The 16,210-nt window shown below is 46.0% G+C and overlaps 1 protein-coding gene across 1 annotated transcript; it reads right to left on the bottom strand.

The window, feature by feature from the left end:
* Positions 1–510: 510 nt before the first annotated feature.
* RRS1 (ribosome biogenesis regulator 1 homolog) lies at positions 511–2,559 on the bottom strand. The gene has a single exon (XM_080938550.1). It carries the CDS (start codon positions 2,486–2,488, stop codon positions 1,430–1,432), a length of 1,059 nt encoding a protein of 352 aa, XP_080794676.1. The 5' UTR covers positions 2,489–2,559; the 3' UTR covers positions 511–1,429.
* Positions 2,560–16,210: the final 13,651 nt, after the last annotated feature.

Below are 16,210 nucleotides of genomic sequence, written 5' to 3' on the forward strand. Positions count from 1 at the left end.
AAGGCAAAGAACTTCACAGGGTCTTGCGTAAACTTAAAAAAAAAAAAAAAAAAAAAAAAAAAAAAAAAAAAAAAAAAAAGCCCCAAACTCCCCAAAGCAAATCTTTGAAAGTTAAGTCCTGTTGCTAGCTAGCAGTTGGGAACTGGGCTGGAGGTTACTTTTTAGTCGTCAACAGCTTGGTTTTGATAACGTTCTCACGGATACTTAGCAATATAAACTGGCAGGGCTGCCCAGCGGAAGATGGCCAAGCCCTATGAACCTAATTAGAACTTTATCCAAAGCCATCAAAAGCCCAGTGTTTCCACTGGTTGTGAAGCAAGCTGAGCGGTCCTTGCAGCTTCTAAAAAGTAACCTTATAAAATGAGACACTAAACGTGGCCTCCAGCCCAACTCCCAATTGCTAGCAACTGACAGACCCACCTGCTTTACAGAAGACTCCCCTCCCTCAATTCTAGACTTGCTATTAGTAATTTACAAAAATAACGCAAATATCAATTATGAAAAGGTAAGTTTATTAGGATCAAAATAAGACAATGAACAGGAAAAAACATCCAGGACCAAAATAAACATGAAATCTGCGAATGCAGCTAGAATCTCAGCACTTGGCCTGAGTTCCAGATCTGCCCTGGCTCCACGGTGAATTCCATCCTAGCACTTGCTAAAAACTAAAACCCAAGCCAATTAAACAAAAGCCACTGGTTACAAACAAACTGACAACCATTCTTCTGGAGTAACAAGGTTAATTACCATTATTTAGCGTGGTTCCAGTTTATCACTTAAAGCAATTAATTGGCCAAATGCACCATCTGAACCAAAGTCAAAAAGCACTACACTTTTAATATTATACTTAGTGCCAAAGAATTTGAGTTTTCCTAATACAAGGGGTCTTCTTTATAACCACTGTAATTTTTTTGCAAGCACACTCCATATTGGCACCCGGGTCACTGGCTTCATATACAACCTCTACCGACAGTGAATGTTAAGAGCAAAACCTGGTACCCGCACACCTTTACAATACTTGTAAATCATAGGTAGACGTGATTTCACTCCCATTCTCCCTGCTTTGATAAATATACAAGCTTTGTTACAAAAATAATGCAAGAATGTTGGGACCAATCTACTACAACTCAGAAATCTGATCAACCCTTACCCAGTGTCCAGCGTCGAGATAAAAAGGCAGGCCTTAACTTACTCCTGGTTCTGACCATATCATTTCTACAATTCTCATGTTCTCAAAAATACAACAATTTCCCGTCAGTGTCTCAGGCATTAATTCGTAGTCCGGGACTGACTCGAGGGGAGGCAAGCCTGTCCCTTCAATGTCAACTCATCGAGGACAGCGGCCACCTCCTGAACCAGCCAGTTGCTCGCACAACTTAACCTTTAACACAGCACAGTCTAGTACAGAACAGGTCCAGTGGGGAGAAAGCTATTTCCTCTTCCCACCTTGGCGCGGCACGCCTTTCTTCTTGCCTCCCAAGCCTCCTTTCCTCTCTCCCTGGCCCAGCGGGCCGCCCTTCCTCCTGCCCGGCGGTCCTTGCCGGCCCCCTTTTCTCTTGCCTTTCTGGCTCATTTTCCTCCTCTTAGCGGCCTCCTCTTGGTCCTCTTCCCTCATCTGCTTGTTGGTGGCCCTCGTCACGTCCAGCTGAGGTTTCTTGCTGTTCATGACTCGAAGTAGCTCCAACTGGTTCTTTTTCTCGGCTGCGAAGTCCCCAAAGAGGGGCTGAAACTTCCTCTTCTTGCCGGAGCCGCGGGGCGCTTTCTCCTTGGGGAGGCGCTCCTGGAAGCGTCCCACGGAAGCTGTGGAGACCTTGGCCACTTGCATGGCGCGTCCCAGCTCCTCCTTACTCTGGTGTCCCGTAGGGTGCAGGCCGGCTGAGCTGGGCATCTGCATCTTGTGTGCGCGGGCCAGGTTCCGCAGCCGGTTCAGCTCGTTCTTGGCCACGCGTTCTTTCTTGGCCTGAATCCTCTTGGCGAACTGGTCTTCCATGGGGTCGGCGCTGCCAGGCACCTCGATCAGCCATTCCTTGGTGTCATCCCGGGCGCGCTTGTAACCCCAACGGCGCCGCCACTGGCCACTCACCTCGTCCCACACGAGGTTGGTCTTCTTCTTGGGACGGATGCCTTTCAGGCGCGCGAACTGCTGCCAGCGCGTGAGCGGCCGTGGCCGTGGCAGCGGCTTCTCGCGGGGCAGGCGCGTGGCGGGCTCCGGCAAGCGCGCCACCACCGCCTCCTCCACGCGCTCGGTGGGCAGCTGCCACAGCTGGTTGATGAGAAGCTGCGTGTTGTCCCGCGCCAGGGCCCGCAGCTCGGCCTCCGGCGAGGGCCCGGCCTGGCGCAGCACCGTCGGGGGGTTGCGGTCCGAAGCCAGCAGGTTGCCCAGATCGAACTCCAGCTCTAGCTCCTTGTGCACCGTGATGCGCTGCAGCTTCTCCGCCTCCTCCTGCTCTGCCTTGGCCAGCAGCTCCTCCACGCTCTGCCCCTCCATGGCTCTCGCTGCGGTTCGGTTCCCTCACTTTCCGGGGGTCTGCAGCGGGATGTACCTCCCAAGAACCGGCAACCACGTGCGGACGTCCGGACTCGTGATCCGGAAGAGAAAAGATCACTTCCGGGTTACCTGGAACCTGCCCACAGCTGGGTGGCGAGGGAATGATCGGCAGAGGGCGGCATTGGAGAGCAGATGAGCTCAGAAGCGGGCGCTGAGGGTACGAAGACTAACAAGCGCAGGGGCTGGATGGGACTACGTTTCCCAGCATGCTGCGGGGCAGGGGGCGGTCGCGATAGGACGCGGGCCGCTCAAACTCTTGGAACTGCGGGCATAAAGCTTGTGAGTAAATCTATTAGAGAGGTGTCTGGGCGAGACAGATTGTTTCCCCAGAGTTATAGTCCGTTCTCTGTGCCCTGGTTGTGAGCGGAGACAGATCCCACAGATCACTGGTATAGAAGATTGTTTTGCGACTTAGTAGGGCTGGCAGTTCGACTGCGCATGGCCTGGGCTCCCAATTCTAGCTATGCCACTGTTTGATCCTGGAGTATTTATATAGCCCTGAAAAATCGTGGAAGGCGGAGACTCTAATAGTACTCCGTCTCCAGGAGTGTTTTAAAGGTAACTGTGTTAATATGCTTGAAGGAAAGCTAAGATATTGTGAAAACCAAATAGTTTTTATCCAGTCGTCACGGTGGCTTGGGGACTTAAAGCAGTATTGTTATTTTTGCCCAGATCACACGAACCTGACTGAGGCTGAGCTTGAACTCCGCATGCAGCCGTAGAGACCTTGACTTCTCCATTTTCCTCCCTCTTTTCCAGGCACTAGCGTTACGGGCAGCATCGTATCCAGCTTCATTTCTAAGACCCAGTGTTCGCCTAGAACACAAAGCAATAGTTTTCCGTATGGTGCTTTCATACAGGCATCTTTGTTGTCTTGTTCCGTCACCGTCTTCCCCGTACCCCCTTAAATAGACATTTTAAAATGCAGACTAAACTGAGTATGGCGTATGCCTTTAATCCCAGCACTCTAGAGATAGAGGCAGGAGGGCCAGGTGTTCAAGGCTAGCCTTAGTTGCATAGGGAGTCATCCAAATTACTTTTTGTTTTTAATGTGGCTCAGCATGCTATATAGCTAAGGGTGGTATTGGAATCGATCCTCCCGCGTCTGCCCTCCCGAATTCTGGGATTACGGGCAGCCACTCTATTCCCTTAACTGCTTTCCTCTAAGTTTAAAACTATACAACACACACTTCCCTCAGAGTTGCTCCTCCTTCCTCTCGTCCTCTTCCCCGTGGTCCTTGCTGCCTAGGAACCCTGCCGTTGGGAACGCAGAAGAGACAATGGTCCCAGGGGATGTCCTGACCATTGTAGTCTAGTAACTTGCTTTGATGATGGCAAATTCATCTTTGACTTTTCCTATCTGTAAATCTAACCAGTTCATAGCCTTGGGAGGTCGTCTCTGTGTATTGTGACCTTTCCAACCCCCCACTGCCGCGGCCTTACCTGATCCTAGCCTGGTGTCTCCTCTGCTTCTCTAGATCACTCCTCTACTCTGCAAGTCACACTACATTCCAGCTGATCTTGATCAGTAGGAAACTGTGATAGAAGATCAAAAGAGATGAAGAGAGTGGGGTCGGGACACTTATGCCCCCATTCCTCTGTGACTAAATGACAACCAGCCTAGTGGACCCATCTTCTGTCTCTAGAAGCTCCCTTGGTTCTATTTAGGACCTCGAAGATTTTTCCTGAAGCTGTACCCATGGCTTTGTAAATACTGTTGTTTATTTTTCTGTTTGCTGCCAGGTCTCTTACTAATATCCCGAGGCTATTGTGGGAATTCTGAAAATTTAACCTCTATGAATGTGGCCAAAGCAGATGCTTTTCGCATATAACAGACTGTACTGGCTGGTTTTGTGTCAACTTGACACAAGCTGGGGTTATCCCAGAGAAAGGAGCCTCAGCTGAGGAAATGCCTCTGTAAGTAAGAGTAGCCTTCCTCACACTTGTTCTGGTCCACCACATTTCATTTTAGCTATCTCTGGAGCTCCAAAGGCAAAACTGAGATGCAGGGCAGAAAAACAGCTAGTATAACTTTGTGTCAACTTTTTCATCAATGAGATTTTCTGTTTCTGTTCCCACCTCACCCTAAAGAGGGACAAAAGGCTTAAAGACATCAAATTAATACTTTTCACCATCTTTCAATACATGGTTACTTTGATCGGTGCAACCAGTTCTTAAAGCAATTTCATTAGTGTTTAAAAAGCATACTAACTCAGATTCACTTAAAAATGTTTAGTTTTTTAGTAACACATAATTTCCTCTTTTTCTCTCATTTATGAATTAGTCTCCTTCTAGAAGTAACATCTCACAGTTAACACAAATTGCATTCTCTTGGGATATGGTACATGCTTCAGCCAGGGATGTGGCCTTGTTGAAGTACATGTGTCACTGTGGGCTTGGACTTTAATACCCTAGTCCTAGTTGCCTGGAAGTCAGTATTCTGCCAGAAGCCTTCAGATGAAGATGTAGAACTCTCAGCTCCTCCTGCACCATGCCTGCCTGGATGCTGCCATGTTCTCGCCTTGATGATAATGGACTGAACCACTGAACCTGTAAGCCAACCCCAATGAAATGTTGTCTTTTATAAGACTTGCCTTGGTCATGGTGTCTCTTCACAGCAGTAAAACCCTGAGGCAGAGCCCCTAGCTAATATTTTATCAAATTAACTGATATTCTGGATTTCTTGGACAGAAATGTTCAGAGTGAAAAAAAAAAAAAACTGATAAGTGTGGATTTTAAAGCTGGCTGGATCATTCTTAATAATGCCCACCATAATTCCCAAAAAGAGAGAAAACTGAGCACTTGGCACCAATGAGAAATCAAGGGCCAACAAGGGGGCTCACTGGTTAAAGCACTTGCTTCCAAACCTGACAACCTGAGTTCAGTTCCCAAAACCGTCCTCCCAAAAATTGACCACTGACCTCCATATCTGTGCAGTTGCACAGATATGCCATATATACAACAGATGAATTACTTAGTTTCATGTTTTAAAAATTAAGTAAATCTAGGGGGCTGGAGAGATGGCTCAGAGGTTAAGAGCACTGACTGCTCTTCCAGAGGTCCTGAGTTCAATTCCCGGCAACCACATGGTGGCTCACAACCATCTGTAACGGGATCCGATGCCCTCTTCTGGTGTGTCTGAAGACAGCTACAGTGGACTTCTGAGTGCTGCAGCTGATGAGCGTCAGGGATAGCTAGCTCTTCCCCTCTCCTAATTGCTGGAGGTGTCAAGGCCCTGGGGTACGGTGAGGCATTACCCCGTGGCAGATTCAACTCTTCCACACTCAAGCCCTCAGTGCCGGTTCACCCACGACCTCACCAGGGCCTCTGTGCTGTCTGGTTGAGCCTCAGGTTCTGTTCTCAGTGCGGGTGCCAGTGAGAGGTTGGGCCAGCTCTCCAGCAGGTAATTAGGGGCGGGGCCAGTTCTGCACAGCCTCTGGACACCCACATGTTCCCCGGAGGCTGCCCCAACCAGTGATAAGTTCATGCTCTCTAGGGGTAACACTGACACAGACCCCTGCTCTGGCTAGGTTCTCACTCATAGCAGGCTCCTCCTTCCGTTCCTTCTCTCTTCATAATACCCAGGCTGCTCCACTCCTCTTTCTATCCCATCTGTCTACCACACATGCGCAGTGTGGTGGCTGCTGCTGCAGTGTTGTCCCGTGACTGGTGGGACCCTGGGTGACATCCTCTTGCAAGCGAGTGTGTATGGCTGTGTTGTGCACTGGAGAACAGATCTGTGGGAAGCCTGTCTGTCTTCTCCCGCGCTGCACCACGTGGGGACAGGCTGGGCTCAGGGCTCTGTGTGTGGAGGGCGGAGGGCAGGTCTGTGGGTATCGTTCCCCACGTGCACCACGTGGCACGGAAGAATGCAGCTCTCTGACTTCTTCCTCCTGTACTGTGCTGCCTGGATTTGCGTTGCTTTGCTTTTTTTTGTATCCTAGGCATAAGACACCTTTGGCCACCAAGTCAGGCATCAAGCTAGGATGAACAAAGTTCTGCCATCTGCCCTGCTCCCAACTGATGTAAGACGACGACATTGACAAGGTGTCTCTTTGACCATTGCCACCACACAATTGTTTTTTGTTTTTAATGAAAACTTTTATATGTTCAATTTAATCTCACAATTTCAGACTTTGACTACGTATGTGTATGAGTGTTTGTATATAGTTAGAGCTGTGTGTTCTCTGCTACAACATTTGTGTTTCCTGAATTTATACTTTATTGTTGTGCACGTCCCTGTATTTTCCTGAAATTAATCTTCTTTTAAAATTTCTATGACTTTGTGTGTGTTTGTGGCGAGTAACTAGATTTTGTCGCAGGTCATGTTAGTTTATTGTTGTGACATTCTGCTCTGACATTAACCACAACACTAAAAAGAGAAGCCGTTCAGCTGAGAGCACTGTCCCGATATTTGCAGTTAATTTCTGACAGCTTAAACCTTTTTAGTGACACCACTCTCCAACAATGAACACATCATCAACTAAAAGAATTGTTTATTAAAAGAACAAAGTTTTCCCTGCCTTCAAATCAGCAACGGAGAGAGCTTACGTGTAGAAAGTACATTTATTTTAACAAGTTGAAAAGTAAACTCAGCATGCTCTAAAGCAGTGGTTCCTAATCCCAGCCCTTTAATACATTTTCATATGCTGTGGCGACCCCCCCAAACATACAAGTATCCTTTAAATACACCATAACTCAGTGCAAATACCTGTGTTTTCTGATGGTCTTAGGTGATCCCTGTAAAAGGTCATTGGATCCCCAAATGGATCGACCCACAATCGAAACTAGAGGATGGGAAACAAGGCTTCCCAGAGTATGTACACACAGACACACACACACAGACACACACACACAGTATGGTACCAGAGACTGGGGTGTTGCTGTGATAGGCCTGACTATGCCTTTGTTAGGAGTAATGTTGACTTTGGGATTTTGGATTTGGAAAGCAGTTGAATGCTTTAAGTAGGGCATAGTGGGACATACCAGTAGGAGCATGGAAAGGCAATGGTGCCAAGAGTGATCTGAACTGTGGAGGTCTGACCCCAGTGGCTTTAGAGGAGAAGAAATGGCCTAGAGACTGTTTTTGTGACATTTCAACTAAGAATGTGGCTGCCTTTTGCCCTTGTCCGAAGTCTGCCTGAGACTAAATTGAAGAGTTTTAGATGAATTGTATTGGCAGAGGAGATTTCAAAACAGGGTCGTGTTGACTGTCACACGGTTGTTAGTGGCCAGTCTTATGCAGGTCTATAATGAGGAGGAGCAAGCTGAGCAACCCTAACCCTAACATGAAATGTTAGAGCAGAAAGGAAGTACCAAGTGAGAAAGGGGAAAAGGTAAGCCAGCTGATAAGTAGACAGAGGACTGGTGGCCTCAGAGCAAGACCCCACCCAGCCAAGCTTCCAGCTTGTGTGAAAGAATGAAAAAGCAAAGCTTAGGGCCAGTCGTGATGGTGCATGTCTCTCATCCCAGCACTTAGAAGGCATAGGCTGGTGAGTCCAGCAGGTTTACAGAGTGAGTTCCAGGACGGCCAAGCTTAGGCTTTAAAGGAAACCATCAAAAGCAGAAAGGTGGTGAAGATGTATTTGAACTGAGGGGACCCCAGCAAGCAGCAGAACTTGGCAGCTTCACCACACGGTTCTGGCTTCAGAGTCAAGGATACAAGAAAGGGGTTACAGAATCTCCATTCACAACTAAGTAGAGCCACTGAGGCCAGGGTGTCACTACATGGAGGTCCAGAGATGCCATTTGTGAAGCTCTGAACATGAAGCCTGGATTGCCTTGGAGACCCCAAAATGTTGGAGATGCCAGAGTCACATGATTCCTGCCAAGGAGAGCTGCTAACAGGGCTCTCGTCAGCCGAAGAGAAAAGGTGGGTGTTTAGTCAACAAAGCTGACAGGAGTTAGAAATCTAAAGAGCATGCTGACATCAGACACGGAGATGCGGAGCCTGGAGCCTCCCCAGCTGACTTTTGCTCTTGCTTTGACCCAGCGTTTCCTCACTATGCCCCCATTTGGGGTGCTGATGCCCATCCCATGCCACCATATGTTGGAAGTGTGTGATCTCGTTCTCAGGAGAGACTTTGAACTTTGGACTTTTAAGCAGAATTGAGGCTGTTCTAGACTCTGGGGACTTTGGAAGTTGGACTAGATGCATTATGATATAGCTACAAGCCTATGGGAATCAGAGGTGGTCTGTGGGGGTTTGAGGAGGGATGGCTGACCCCCATAAGCTCATAGACTTGAATGCTTGGCCACCAGGCGGTGGCACTATTAGGAGATATTGTAGCTGTGGTCCTGTGGGAGGAAGTGTGTCACTGGGGGGTGGGATTTGAGGTTTCAGAAGCTTAAGTCAGACTCCATGTCTCTCTCTTCCTGCTGCCTGATGATCTGGAAGCAGAATTCACAGCTTTTTCTCCGGCACCATGTCTGCCCGTGTGCTGCTGTGCTTCCTGCCATGACGATAACAGACTACGCCTCTGAGCCTGTGAGCCAGCCCCAACCAACTGCTCTCCTTTATAAGAGTTGCTGTGGTCACGGTGTCTCTCCAACCAACTGCTCTCCTTTATAAGAGTTGCTGTGGTCATGGTGTCTCTCCAACCAACTGCTCTCCTTTATAAGAGTTGCTGTGGTCATGGTGTCTCTCCAACCAACTGCTCTCCTTTATAAGAGTTGCTGTGGTCATGGTGTCTCTCCAACCAACTGCTCTCCTTTATAAGAGTTGCTGTGGTCACGGTGTCTTTCCTCAGCTATAGAAACTGAGACAACCAAGAGGTAAAACTCTCTACAAGAATCCCCCCCCCCCCCACCCCACATCAGTTTGCAGAAGAAAAAAATTCCTAACCATTTCTTCTTGTAAAGATCTTGCTGCTTTTTCCAGAACACTTTGCAGGCTCCACAGAGAAATGGACCAACCAGTTCGTGCTTTCCAGTCACGGATGTAGCTAGGTTTTGAAATGCCTATTGACAGTCTCTGTTCTTTTATCTTTCTTTTCTTTCTTTTCTTTTTTTTTTTTTTTAGATTTATTTATGTATGTGAGTACACTGTTGCTGTCTTCAGACACACCAGAAGAGGGCACCAGATCCCATTACAGATGGTTATGAACCACCATGTGGTTGCTGGGACTTGAACTCAGGACCTCTGGAAGAGCAGTCAGTGTGCTTAACCACTGAGCCATCTCCCCAGCCCTGACAGTCTCTGTCTACCCGGATAGTTTAGTCATTAGTAGTCCCTGGATTTAGGGCCTGTGTGAATTTAACTGTCGTTAACACTTTTGTCTGGTTCTCATTTCCTATCTTCCTCCATATTTATTTGGAATGAGAATTTATTTCCCATTATTTATTTCTTCTAGTTGTTTGAGGTCAGACACTCTTTTCAAGTTCTCTTTTATTGCATTTAGTGCGTATAAGGTTAGTGCCTTAAATGTGCTCCACAGAACGGTCATCCCATCATCCAGCTAGTAACTGTTATTAGCTAGCATTTTACTTTTATCTTTGGAAAAAACCCCACAAAGTAAGGCTGAGCTTCATTGTACTATCTGTTATCCCAGTGTTTAGGGGCTGAGGCAAATGTGAGTTCAAGGTCAGGCTCAGTTACCAGGTGAGAATCTGTCTCAAAAATAAAACAAAGCAAAGTGACCCAAAGTAGACATAATTACCATTATAGATAATGAACGTCAATCATCAGGTTAGATGTTAACAGTTCTCACTCTTTGAAGACTGTATTTGTTTTGTCTTTTGTTTCTGTTCCCATTTTTGAGAAATATGCTCCTTTTTTCTTCTTTTAAGTCTATAAAATAATATCACTATGAACTTACTTGTTTTAGTCATTGATCTCCTTCCATTATTTCTTACATACTTCATCTTGTTCACGGGTACTTAGATTACATTTACTTCTGACTGAAGTGTTTCCATCGCAAATTATTTCCAGAGGTGGAGAATGTATGTGTGGTAAATCATTATAATTCTTTTATGCTTCCAAAGCCTCTCTTGAGGCAGTAGAGAAGTTAGTAGTTTGTGTACTAACTCTCAGGGAGGTCTCAAATTCTGTTCTATGCATCCAGGTTGGATGCTTCACAACTTCCTATAACTCTAGTTCCCTAGGCCCCAACATCCTTTTCTGTCTTCTTCTGCCCGTTAAGGCACCTGCACAGATGTGTCATATGCTCACAGAGACACACAAAACAGTGTTTTAAAATCTTAACATTATCTTTGACTTCTTTTTGTGGTCTGGGTCATAAGCACAAGGCAATCAGTGGCTCAAGTCAAGTGGGGGTTTCTCTGGAGGGGTTTCAGGTTCTTGTGTCCTGGAGTAAGAAACTGGACAGAGATGGGTGGGTGGTAGTGGAAGCTGGAATAGATCATTAGAACAAGATTCACGTCCGAGGCGAGAAGCAGGCTGGAGCAGTTCACAGGGCAAAACTGTGCAAAGGATCACACTTCCTGAGCCATGTCCACATGCAGGCTTTCTTGTACATGTATGGATTTGAACAGTATGTGCTGTGTGCATTGTTAATCTTCCACCTTCCCCAAGGTACATACATTAAAACCCGCTTTTGCCGTAGCTGGTAGGTACCACCATTAAGTGCTGTGCTGTTTCCTTGGGAACTGTCTTGGGTTTAACTAGCATTGCCTCTATCTTAACAGTGAGCCCCTCCCTTTCTCCCTCCTCCATCACCCCCTTTCTTCCGAGCTATTTATTTGATAAGTGACAGAGAAACACAATACTTGATAACTCATAGTTTATCTCATATGTTTATCTCTGCTCCACACAAGAGCATTTCATGACTTCTGTCCTGTTCCTGAATGCACGTCATATTTTCTCATTTCTGTGTTTCAGAAGATGAGAAAATGAGAAAAAGCTGTAAGAATATTAGAAATGCAGAGCCAACATCCTTTGCTCACCCGTTTTGCTTGGTTGTTTTTTGAGACAGGGTCTCTCCATGCACTCCTGGGCCTTGTTACGCAGAACTCACAAAGATCCTGCCTGTCCCGATTTAGTGCTAGGATTAAAGGCACACACCACTGTGCAGGGTAATATTAGGTTTTCATGTAACGTAAGTGTCAGCATGAAGAAATGAGCCTGGAAATTTGCTGATGGGGTGTTGCAGTAAATATTAAATTGGATGACTTATCTCTTTATCGGCCCCGAGGTCTCACTCCGTGGGCACTGCTTTAGTATGGAGCCGAATGCATGGACTCTGTCACTCAGTCCAAGCCACCCTTTCCACACGATTCCCTTCCCTGCCCCAGGTAGATACAACTGCCCCGGAGTGTCTCTTTCCACTACTGTCCAGCACAAACATTACTCCAAAGCCCGGTTGCTTTTTATTATAGGTTTATATATTAAATTCCCAATCCACAACCCTCTACACAATAAGATTATATCCAGTAGACAAAGATACAAACTGCCCTTCTACATGAGATAAAAGACCCATAGAATTCCTATATTTATATCTAACTAGCGCCAATTAAGTTCACCCGGGACAAGATCACCCATCTCAAGCTCCACCTTCATTTTTTCTGAACCTCCTCCTCTTCCGTTTTCCTAGCTTTTTCTCCGCCTACCTTTCCACGGTCCAATCACGTATCGACTTAACATAAATCTACAATGGGGGGGGGGGCGGGTCTGGCTAAGGTGATGTAGGAATAGAGGCAGGAGCTTAGGAGAACTGGAGGCATATTTTCACTCATTCATTCACTAGATAGCTATAGCTGAACACAAATATCCGAGGTTCAGAAGATATTTCATTTTAGATGACGTGAATGTACGTGTGCATGCGAGTGCAGGTGCACCAGAGGTCATCATAGCCACTGGAACATGAGTTACAGGCTGTTGTACCCTGACTGCTGTGAGTGCTAGAAACAAACTAGCGTCCTCTGCAAAAGTAGCAAGTGTTCTGAGCTGTCTCTCCAGCCTCCGGGGCGAAGAATGTTTTAAACGCAAAGCAGTTCATCCAAGATCAGAGTGTAAAAATGTATCATGTATTTGGGACACAGAACATTCCAGAGCTGCAGGTTCACTTGGAGGGACAGTGGGGAACGAGACCGCACAGAGCAGGTTGGGGCCGGATTGCTAACGGATTTCATGGCACTTTTTGTTTCAAAGATTTTCAACTGGGTGGCAGAAATGGTGCCGAGTTGTAAGGATGCAAGTTGCAAAAGACAGCATTCCTGCCTTCCAGAAACTAGACGTTGAGGGGCTGGCGGGGTGGGAAAAATCATGCCTATAGATTGGTTGGTAGTACAGCCTGGGGCCATTGAAGTAGAGGAGACTCAGAGAGGAGATGGTTGCAGGAGTTCAGGGGACAAAGCACGGAGTCTTGACGGTGAAGGGGACTGGAGAAGGTGGAGTTGGCTGGGCCTGGAGAGAGGTGAACCAGACACGTCTGGCTGCATCCTTTCTTGGGTGGCCTACAGAAGATTTGTGTTGGGATGCTTGTTTCTGGAGACAGAAGGAGGAAGGGAAGGAGGAGGGGCACGGTACTCATTCCTACTCTCCAGTGTGTCAGGCTCAGGCAGGTTAGATGAGTTCTGTATCATAACTGACTGGTTGGAAATGCTCCTGTGGAGGGATAATTTTCTAGGCTTTTACTGAAACAGTTTTTTTGAGGGCAGTTTAGTAAATTGTTCTGTTTGAGTGCTGTGAAAATAAGATTCCAGTGCATCCTTCAATTAAAAATTATATAATGTGAACTATTTAGGAATTATTAATTCTTGTTGCCTTTCGGTAAGGGAAATGGCAGTGGCTGTTTTAACAAAGGGCATTTTATTAATGTCCTTTATTTCTCTACTCTCAGCATCTTGTTAAAAGCCGTTTCTTACACTGCGGAACAGAAGGGTTTAGTCCCTTGGCAATATATTTAATAACAGACAATTTAGCAGACACTATCAATATCAGCTTCTCAAGTTTTCCTGAGCAAATAAATGTTAAGAACATTTTCGTACATTGTATTTTTCTTAGCTCATAGCTCCCAGGTTAGCCATAGAAGTAAACAGTGCACTGCCGCTGTTCTTTGTGAGACTTTGTGGCAGCGTCTTGTGCTTCCGCTGCCTCGAAAAAATGGACACGTAGTAGAATATTTACCTCCCCACTTTCTGGGTTGTATTGATCATGATTCAATAAATACTTAGTGAATGTGTAATGCGGTGGAACACCAGATGTCACAGACAGACAAGATGGCTGTAGAGCAGAGGCTCTTAGTTTAATTAAAAAGACAACATTCAGAGAGAGAGAGAGGAGAGAGAGAGAGAGAGAGAGAGAGAGAGAGAGAGAGAGAGAGAGAGAGAGGGAGAGAGAGGGAGAGAGAGAGGGAGAGAGAGGATTTATTGGAGTGGCTTTAAGGTTATGGTGCAATTAGTACATCAGTAGCTCTCTGCCAGTGTACCAATAGAAGGTCTAACAATCTTGAGCTTGCTCAGTCCATGATGCTGAATGTCCCAGTTGGTGTTTAGTATAATCCAGAATCCTGAAGACAAGGTCCTAATGCTAGTGGAGGAATGGACTTGTGAGAGTGAGAGCAAGCATGCAAAGGTAAAGCTTTCTCTTTCTATGTTCTTCATACAGGTGACCAACTATGTCCTTCATATAGCTGTCCAACTATGTCCTTCATTATGTGGCCAACAGAAGGTATGGCCCAGATCAAAGGTGTGTCTTCCTACCTCAAAGATCCTGATTAGAAGTGAGTCTTCCTACTTTAAGATTTCTCAACATGAAACCAAATACACTGAATCTAATAGAAGAGAAAGTGGGAAAGAGCCTTGAACTCATTGGCAAGGAGGCAGGCGTGTGTGTGCAGATTTACTAAGCAGAACTCCAATGGCTCAGGCTCTAAGATCAAGAATTGATAGGACCTCATGAAACTGAAAAGCTTCTGCAAGGCAAAGGACATAGTCAATAGAACAAATCAGCAACCTACAGACTGGGAAAATAACCTTCACTAACCCCACATCTAATAGAGGGCTAATAACCAAAATATATAAAGAATTCAAGAAGTTAACCACCAAAAAAACTAAACAACCCAATTAAAAGAATGTGGTATAGAACTAAACAGAGAATTCACAACAGAGGAATCTGGCATGGCCAAGAAACACCTAAAGAAATGTTCAAAGTCTTTAGTGATCAGAGAAATGCAAATCAAAATGACCCTGAGATTCCACCTCACAACAGTCAGAATGGCTAAGATCAGAGACTCAGGTGACAGCACATGTAGGTGAGGAATGTGGAGAAAGAGGAACACTCCTCCATTGCTGGTGGGATTGCAAACTGGTAAACCACTCCCACTCTGGAAATCAATCTGGAGGTTCCTCAGAAAATTGGGACTAGATCCACCTGAAGACCCAGCTATACTACTCTTGGACATACACCCAAAAGATGCCCCACCGTGCCACAGGGGCACGTGCTCTGTTATGTTCACAGCAGCCTTATCGGTTATAGCCAGAAGCTGGAAATAACCCACATGTCCCACAACAGAAGAATGGCTACAGAAAATGTGATTAATTTACACATCAGAATGCAATAACAGGGAGGCAGAGGGAGAGAGGAACTTGGGTAAGAGAGGGAAGGGGGAGAAGAAAAGGGAAACATGGTTAGGTATGGGGGTGGGGAACAGGAGAGAAGCCTGAGGGCCAGCAGAATGAACGGAAATATGCAACCTGCAATATGGGGTGCAGTGGGGTGAGGAGGTAGGGTGGGGTGAGATGTGGGGTGGGGTGAGAGGTGGGGTGGGGTGAGGAGGTGGGGTACGGCTGGTGGTTGAGGGGGGGGAATTCTAGAAAGTTCCAGAGACCTAGGAGGTAAGAGTCTCTCAGGACTCAAAGGGAAGGGCCTTAGATGAAATGTCCTACAGTGAGGAGAGGGAACTTGTAGAGCCCACCTCCAGCAGAAAGACAGGGCATCAAGTGAAGGATGGGTTACCATCCACCTAACCCTGGAGAGACATGAGTCCCCAGGGATGGGGGAGGCCTGCAGGGGATGAAGAATAGTGAAAGGGGTGGGAACATCCTATTGGAGACAGAAGGGAGGAGGAATGGAATGAGTGACTGGGAGTGGGGTAAATGACTGGACCGCAAAATAAATAAATAAAAAGCAATAATAATAAAAACCTCCTTAGGTCATAAGCTTTGACCCATTTCCTGAAAAACAAAACTCAAAATACAACAAACCAAAGTAAAAACAACAAAAACCAAAACAAAAACTCCACAAACAAACAAACAAAAAACTCTTGGGGGGTATCTTTAAAAGAAAAAGATTTAATTAAGGAAAAAAAATTCCCACACAGGTGTGCCAAGCTATTTTAGGTTTTAGTTAATTCCAGATGTCAAGTTGACAAGAATTACAGTCATATATAATATTTGAAAAACTTACGAAAACACAATTTTTCAGATCAGAGAAAAGCAGCCTCATGCATCTTTGAAACAGTGACTACATAACTCATGTTTTGGTGGACTAATACATCCATGGTTCCTAAATAAACCTGAAAATATAGTACGTGTAGAAATGTAAAGATGACCGTATTATAAAATATCTCTTACACGATGCTTGCACATGGGTTCATCTGCATCCAGATAGACCTTGGCCAACAGTGCTGTTTGCCGTATTCTTTGCCATTCAGGCCAGATTTTGATAGTGACTTGTTAAAAGATATGTTGAAGATTTCTATA

Source organism: Micromys minutus (assembly GCF_963924665.1).
Source record: "Micromys minutus genome assembly, chromosome: 26".
Lineage (NCBI taxonomy): Eukaryota > Metazoa > Chordata > Mammalia > Rodentia > Muridae > Micromys > Micromys minutus.